General features: G+C 43.5%; 1 protein-coding gene across 1 annotated transcript; it reads right to left on the bottom strand.

The window, feature by feature from the left end:
- Positions 1–361: 361 nt before the first annotated feature.
- On the bottom strand, positions 362–6400 carry MED21 (mediator complex subunit 21). The gene is made up of 4 exons (XM_065844456.2): positions 6287–6400; positions 5854–5968; positions 3657–3757; positions 362–934 (listed from the first exon to the last, which is right to left on the bottom strand). Exons 1-4 carry the CDS (start codon positions 6326–6328, stop codon positions 758–760), a joined length of 435 nt encoding a protein of 144 aa, XP_065700528.2. The 5' UTR covers positions 6329–6400; the 3' UTR covers positions 362–757.
- Between the last annotated feature and the right edge of the window lie 1777 nt (positions 6401–8177).

Genomic DNA, 8177 nt, shown 5'->3' with positions numbered 1-8177 from the left:
CAAACAATGATAGGACAAGGGGCAATGGGATCAAGCTGGAACACAAGAGGTTCCACTTAAATTTGAGAAAGAACTTCTTCTCAGTGAGGGTAACAGAGCACTGGAACAGGCTACCCAGGGAGGTTGTGGAGTCTCCTTCCCTGGAAACATTCAAAGCCCGCCTGGACACATTCCTGTGCGACCTCACCTAGGTGTTCCTGCTCCAGCAGCGGGATTGGACTAGATGATCTTTTGAGGTCCCTTCCAATCCCAAACATACTGTGATACTGTGATAATTGTCTAGCACTGTCACCACGGAACTCTGGCAAATTCAAGTGTGATTGTGTTTAAACCTTACAAAAATACACCAAGAACACGAAAGTTTGAAAGTAGGAATGAGCAAATTACACAAATACTTTTAATATATTTTCTTTCTGAATTCCCTTTAGGGACTAAGGCCTGTATAATGAAGGCAACAAAACAGATGGAAGTCAGACATATTTATGACCAGAAAAAATGCTCAGATATTAATATTTGAAGTCAAGGAAACAAACATTAACACAATTCTAGAACACCACCACCGACCCTATGGTGGATGTGCTTCTCATACAAAAGCTGCAGTTTAAGCTTTGATAAAAGACTGTGTTACGAATGATGAGAGAACTGGAGAGTCCCACAGGCGCTGGGCAGGGTGTCACCACTCCTGGTGGATACTGAGCGGTGTTTCCCATATGACAGGGCACATTTTGGCGTTGCGGGGGTGTGCTGCCTTCTGACACTACAAGTCTGGCAGGGGCTGGCTCTGCGTGCCGCTCCTTGTCTTTAGCTGCGACTGGGCAATATCTGCCAGGGCACTCTGTATCTTTTCCAGCAGCATATCCCCCCGAAAAACTACCTCTTCCAGACGGGCAGCTGCTTCATGATTTTCTTCTTCCAATCGAAACAGACTAGCAGCCTGTAAAATAAAAGGGAGAGAAGTATAAGAATCTTCAAATATAACACAAAATTGACTTTGCTGCTAAAGGATAGTGATGGAACAGTTAATGCTCCCCATAAATGAAAAATATTCTCTCTTCAGCCCCTGAATTACATACGAGGAACTTCAAAGCAACTCATTAGAGGTTGCAGCCTAAAAGAGTGCATATCCACATGGAGTAAACACAAAAAAATCCCACCACACAGAAATGTTAGCTTCTTTCATATTACAAGTCTTGTCTCAGCACAGCTTTTCTTGATGAAAAGCGAGTATTTATTTCCACCCCCCCCGCCCCTACTGAAAGGTGCTCAGCAAGGTTTAAGCATAACTTATTTCAACCTTTCTGTTGAATGGCACATGTCAGATGAAACTGTATTATTTAACCTTTTTCCTTCAATATTTTGTTTCAGAACTAAACTGCTTTTCAGCTTGCCAAAATTTTGTGAAAGAAAACATTTTAACTTTAAATATTTTAAGGTATTAAAATATTTACCAAATTTAAAAGTACTAAAGCTTATTCTAACTTGATAACACAAAAGACATCATTTCAAATTGATATTTTTTTATCTTAACGGTTAACCAGGTTTATATACAGGTCCTTAAGAAGTCATGCTTAAACTAACTGGTGAAGTCTATCCACATGTTCATCTTCTGTTTGCAACACTGATGTCTTTAGTGAAGGTTAACATATGCATGAAGGACTTTACAGCCCTTGGAGGAAGGGTCACAGAAGGAAAGTGGCAGAAGGAAAACCTTTGAAATTTAGAATCCAGCTCAATTACTTCACTCTCAGTTGTTAAATAGCTGACTGCAGGTAAGCTGCAGATTTGGGTAGAATACCAACTTCACCACAAGGGAATTCGAAAGAGATGGGTAGATTGTGTTGGGCTTTAGTGTAGCAGCCCCTTTTATCATTTAAGACAAGCCTCAGATTTGATGCACATACCAAAACAACCTTAGTATGAAAAAAGATCGGTCCAAGTACATCTCTTTTAGCCAAGTATCCAACTACCACTTCTACAAAACCTATACTGTGTAGTTGAGAGTATTTCAAGCACCTTCAAAACAGCCTTTTTAATGAATGTCAAAATATTCATCTTTAATATCACACCAATTAAACAACAGCAAATAAAAATTAAAACTTGAATCATTAAGCGACGGAATCCAAGCTAACTTCTCAAAACCACACCAAACAGAAAAGATCAGAAGTTCTTGTGAAACAAGATTCTGCATTAACAGAGCATGAAACGGTTTGAGTGTCACCTCAAAGGAAAGCATGTCCCCACAGACAACCAGCTCCTCCTTCTGGAGAACCTGGCTTTCCCTGCATCAGCTGTCACTCTGATCAGACCCTGCTCACTCATGGACAAAGCCTATAATTTGTCTGCAGCAGGAAAGCTGTCTTCAGCTATCAAATACACAGTTACATGAGATTATGCTGGTGGTAACGGGTCCAAGTAGTATGTTCAGCAATTACTGTGACTAGCAATGCCTCCAAATTTAACCTCCTCTGTTCAAAACCAAATCTGATGTCACTGTCAAGTTTGTTGTATTTGGCCCAGTGGGCACCTCTAATACTAGTCTCCTATAACGTGCCTTTCAATAATCACAAATAATGAACCCAGGTATAAAATCTTTCAGGTGATCTTAAAGCAGTTCCAGGGCTCTGAGAGATTCAGCACTCTTTGCATCCTTGTTGCATTCTAGAAAGAAAATACTTGATGTAAATCCAGAAGCTAAAGCAAAAAAGAAAAGATATTGTTTAATAGGCAAGATCTGTAGAAAGAACAGGTCAAAAAAACAAAACAAAACAAAACTAGAGCACTGTTATTTGAATTGAGTCAAAAGCATTTCTTGGAAATTTTTTTGGAACAGTTAAGCATTGTGAAAGGGTTCACAAGCTGTTTGCAGCAGTTCAGCTCCTGTAAGGCAGGTCATGGGTAGGTTGTGATACCGGCTGCATCTGCTCATCACTGCCTGGCCAGTAGCTGCTTTCTGTTCCCAAGCTCTTCCTAGAGTACCTCTGGTCTAACATGAAAAGGAGTAGGAAACAAAAGCACCCAGTTTGTCTGGTTGGTCCAAAGAAGGCCACTCTTATTACTGGAAAGTAAAATAACTGTTTTGTGACAGGGCTAGAGAACTTTAAAGGGTACCTGCAAACCCTTTAACAAACAGAACATTATTGAAAGACAAAAGGCTTCAGTAAGGGTTGGCTCTACAGCTACAAAATGAATGGTGCTCCTATGAGTGAAAAGGTATGAAAGATCATCCAAGGAAAAAAAACCAAACAAACAAACCACCACATAAAAACCAAGCAAACACTAACCACAATGCATCAGCACTGTTGCATCTACTTTATTAATATTTGAACAGTTGGGGAAAAAAATAGTAGCAGCTTCTAGTATTGAGGTGTTACGATAAAAACACCTAAAAAAACCCACAAAACAACAACAAAACCAAACACATTCTGACAGAAAGGTTTAAAACATTCTCACTGTATATAATCTCATTTAGAACTAGACGCAAGTTCAGTATATCCACTAAACCTATAAAGTACTCCCAGGCTACCCTCATGAAAAATTCAGTCTTATATTACAGTCATTTTTCAAGATTATGTGACCTAGAGAGAAAAAATGTGTCTAAAAAAAGGAAGATGTTTGCTTTCAGTTATGTTTGATATTTAAATTAAGAACACTCTTACCTGCAAAGCTGCTGTCGATTCTTCACTAGGCAGGGAATCTATTAGAACATCAATATCTTTTGCAGTTCGTGCAATCAATGCTGCAAACAGTTGGGCGTACTCTTTAAAAAAGAAAAGTCAGCCCACTCAGTAAATTATTAGAAATAAGCACAATTCTGCAACCACACCACAAAAAAATCTACAGACTTGAAGCATGCGGGTATTAAAAATTTTCCTACATGAAAAAAACAACAGTATCACAATGGATGAGAACTTAACCATATTAGAAGATAAAGGCAGTTTGATTCAAAACAAGGTAAGGGGTTATACAAAGGGCTGGGCTTTGTACAAGTGAGAAAATAGCTAGAACTCCATCATGGTGAGCCAGTTAAGAAATTAGTAATATCACTTATTAAGTGTCCTAGTCACTACATTAAGTATTGAGAAGTAGAAATTCATTTAACCTTTCATTCTTGCCTTTAAATCTGCTACTACACACACAAAAAAAAAAAAAGAACGCTAGAAGCAATCTAAAGACAGTGATTCAAATGGATTATTTAATTAAAAAATAATTCCTATTCAGCTACTAAGAAATGGAAAAATATTAGAAGTTTAAAACAGGTATTAATTTAGCCACTATGTCATTGAAGAGCTGCATGGACTTTTAATAAAAGGCACCGTAAGCTAGAAATAAAACCTTTCCACATGGAACTAAGTTTATTCAACTTGAATTCAGATCATTACTGCCACTAAAATATTGAAATACCCCTTTTCCATTTATAACTTAAGACCTTACGTATTTGTTTATGTTGGTTAGTTCATGAATGATTTGTGAAAGCAAAAGAGAAAATACTTTCTAATAGCAAAAATCCGTAGGAAAGACTGGCACTCTCTAAGGTATGCTTGACTTCAACTTCCAAAAAAAAAAGAACCCACAAACAACAACACGAATGTATCCACTCTTCATGGAAAGCATTGTCAGGCACTGGAACAGGCTGCCCAGGGAAGTGGTGGAGTCACCATCCCTGGAGGTGTTTAACAGACATATAGATGAGGTTCTTGGCGACATGGTTTAGAGCCAGTGTTATGTTATGGTTGGACTCGATGATCTTGAAGGTGTCTTCCAATCTAAGTAATTCTATAATTTAAAGTTTACTTAAGATCACCACAGGGTTTATATCTACAGAAACATAACAGGTAGTTTTGTTTTGCCTCATCAGCATCGCTAACTTGGCTGTACGATTTTACACTATATTCAAAATTTTAAGAAAAGACAGATCAAAAGAGAAGTCCTAAGGCCTTAACAAAGCCTCTGGCTCCTGGCACCACAATGATCCAGTGCCTGGGACAGCAGCAGGGAAGCAAACAAGACTTTCAGCTGCTCTCCGAATTAATTCCAGTATCAAAGAGCACCAGCATCAGCTACAGAGCAAGGAAGAACTAGTATTCAACTGTCCTAGAAAGTGCCTCACTGCACCCCAAACCAGTCTCCCTTCATATCTTAAGAGTAAAATCTAGTCCAATACCAGATACATGTAACATTTTTCTCAGTCAGAAGAAAAAAAAAAAAAAAAAAAATTCGAGACTAGAATAACATGGTTATTTAAATATTAACTTGAAATTCTCAGATCAGAGACCTTTTAGTTCACTTGCCAATTTCAGTGTCTTAGATCAGTTTATTGTCTCTCAAAAATAGACAAAAAACCCCCAAACAAAAACAACAACAAAAAAGCCAACAACTAAGCCACAAACGCCAAGAGGGAGATTCAACATGACATTATTTCTTAATTGCATAAGCAAATGATACATGGAAAAACACAATTAAAGTTCATGACATGGAAAGTTTAAAACTCACACATGATTTCATAAAACTAAGAGTACTTATTTCTAAAAAGAGTTTAGGGAAGTAATGGACAACTCACTAACAATCTCTTGCAACAGTCCTATAAAAACGGTTTATATCTGTGGAGCTACTGTATCTGTGCAAATAAACCAGCACATGAAATATACTGTAATGCTAACTTAACACTTAAGATTGCATTTCTGCTATTACAGTCTTATGCAGCAAGTGCAGCTGACATCAGTTTATGACTTAAATCACTCCTCTAGTTACTGGTGGAACTGTTTGCCAAGCACAAAGCACAGATTTTATGTTATAGAGTGTACTGTATCAGAACAGGTTCACGTTTTGTTAGGAGGTGCAGAAAAACAGACTTGCCTTCTGTTGGATTAGCAGGCTGATCCTTGTTTATCGCCGTCTGAATGTTGCTGAAGGAGGCTGGGGGCCCACACTGCTGCAACACCCCAATGGCGTTGCAGAACTGGTCTGCGAGCTGCAAACGGCAGAGAGACGATTCCTTCATTCCACCACTAGAACTATTTAAATTTTACTCTGCATCCCGGTGGACGCCAGGCAGCGGTCCAGCACCCCCCGGCGGTAGGTGGGAGCAGCAGCCAGGGGCTGCGGGGGCACCATGGTGGGGCGGAGAGGGATCGCACCCCCCCACACACACAACGGCCATAGTGGCGGGGAGGGATGTGACCCAGCACCAGCCGCGCCAGCCTTGCCAGGCCAGCCTTGCCAGGCCAGCCCAGCCCGCCGGTGAGAACGATAGGTCTCCGGGGAGAACAGAAAGCAGCGCTCGCCTCACCGAGTTCACCGCGTCCTGCAGCTGCGTCAACCGATCCGCCATACCGCCGCCGCCACTGCCCACCTGACCAGCCGGTACCCAATAGGGCGCCTGGATGTCAGGTGGGCGGAGGAGCGACGGGGGCGTGGCATGGCATGGGCGTGGCGTTGACCCCCTTCCGGTGGGGCACGGCGGGGGTGGGGCGCCCTCTGCAGGCCGGGAGGTGGTCTAGTCCCACCTCCAGTCAGGCGGCGGCGCCGGGGCAGTAACGGCGGCTTCGCGCTGTTTCAGAGCCGCAGGAAGCCGCTTTCTGACACTTTGCGCTTTCTCGGCTGTGTTTGGCAGCTGCTGAGCTGCTCGGCTGGGGCCAGGCAGGCTGCGGCTTGCAGTCGCACGGCGCGGAGGCGGGGTTGGCCCACGGACACTTGCGGGACGCGCCCCGAGGGGAGCGCCGCGGCGGGGGAGGGAAGGGCGCTGCAGCGGTGCCGTTCGTCTCGAGGAACTGGCACGTCGAGCCTATTGATTTCTCTCAGAAACACCGGTCTTCGCTCACGATCGTAGCAGGGTAAAAACCCCTAATTCCTGTGTTACCGGCACTGGAAGGCCGGTGTGCCAGGGAGCGCTCAGCCTTCGCTGTGCAGCAGCCGCTCTGCCGCCGGCTGAAGGCAGCAACACCGCACAGACCCTCCCGTCCAGCCCTGGGCTGAGCAGGTGTCATGCCTGCAGATGGGGAGCCGTGAAAGGCCGGGAATGCAGAATCCTCCACGATCCGGCTTAGGGCCAGCAAGATCTCTCTGTGCCCATGGACTGGAGAACAAGGAATTCTGATTTGTGCCAGTCGTTTCGTGTCTGGCACTTACCTGCCCATCTACTCTGCTCTGGTGAGACCTCACCTGGAGTCCTACGTCCGTCTCTAGAGCCCTCAGCACAATAGAGACATGGACCTGTTGGAGAGGGGCCAGAGGAGGCCATCAAGATAATCAGAGGGCTGGAACATCTCTGCTGTGAGGACAGGCTGAGAGAGTTGGGGTCATTCAGCCTGGAAAAGGCTCCAGGGAAACCTTATTGTGGCCTTTCAGTACTTAAAAGGGGCCTGTAAGAAAGATGGAGACAGACTTTTTAGCAGGGCCTGTTGCAAGAGGACAAGGGGTGATGGCTATAAACTAAAAGAGTGGACATTTAGGCTAGATATGTGGAATAAATTTTTTACACCGAGGATGGTGAAACACTGGCCCAGGTTGCCCAGAGAGGTGGTAGATGCCCCATCCCTGGAGACTTTCCAGGCCAGGCTGGACGGGGCCCTGAACAATGTGATATAGTTGAAGAAGTTGAATATTTGGAGGGGACAGCTGGGCTGGAGACCTCCAGGAGTTTCTTCTGGCCAACTTGGCAGTGACACTGTAGATACAGCCACCTAGCAGCAACATATAGGTCAAGAGAACCTTTTGCTACGTACAGCTCCCCTCCGCCATGATACAAATTAATCTGACAAAAGTGGTTTTCTGATAGCATGGTTGGGATTAGGAGTTTTTAGGATTTTACACATACATGTACGTTCATGTAAACTGAGATGTGTTTTCTTCATGGTCCTCTCAAAAAGCCAAGTCACAAAACTACTGCACCGTAGACCAAAACCTGCTGCACATTTTTTAATGGGTTTACAGCTATTATTGAAGGCAGCAGGTTCTTTTTCAGCCTTCCGAGAGTGGGATGGATGCCAGACTGAGCGTGGAATAAGTGAGGCTGATGGCATGAGACAAGCCTCGCTCAGGCTCTGTGACTGAAGGCCACGGGTGAGCAGTCTGAATGCCGAGCTGTGAATAAAGAGTGACTGAGGTCTCTCTCGGGAAGGTTGACTGCGGCAGTGGCAAACACTAAACAGACTTCCACTATCTCACAGATTTTGACTTAC

The sequence above is a fragment of the Patagioenas fasciata genome, chromosome 1 (genome assembly GCF_037038585.1).
Source record: "Patagioenas fasciata isolate bPatFas1 chromosome 1, bPatFas1.hap1, whole genome shotgun sequence".
In the NCBI taxonomy this organism is placed as follows: domain Eukaryota; kingdom Metazoa; phylum Chordata; class Aves; order Columbiformes; family Columbidae; genus Patagioenas; species Patagioenas fasciata.
Note: the sequence above shows the minus strand (reverse complement) of the source record. Positions and strands in the feature narration are given on the sequence as shown.

Bases quoted from the DNA above. Each gene is read 5' to 3' on its own strand.
- MED21 (XM_065844456.2), bottom strand. From the start codon at position 6,328: ATGGCGGATCGGTTGACGCAGCTGCAGGACGCGGTGAACTCG. The intron at 5,969-6,286 runs GTGAGGCGAGCG...TGCCGTTTGCAG, and splicing joins TGCAGGACGCGGTGAACTCG to CTCGCAGACCAGTTCTGCAA. The intron at 935-3,656 runs GTAAGAGTGTTC...TTTATTTTACAG, and splicing joins AATCGACAGCAGCTTTGCAG to GCTGCTAGTCTGTTTCGATT.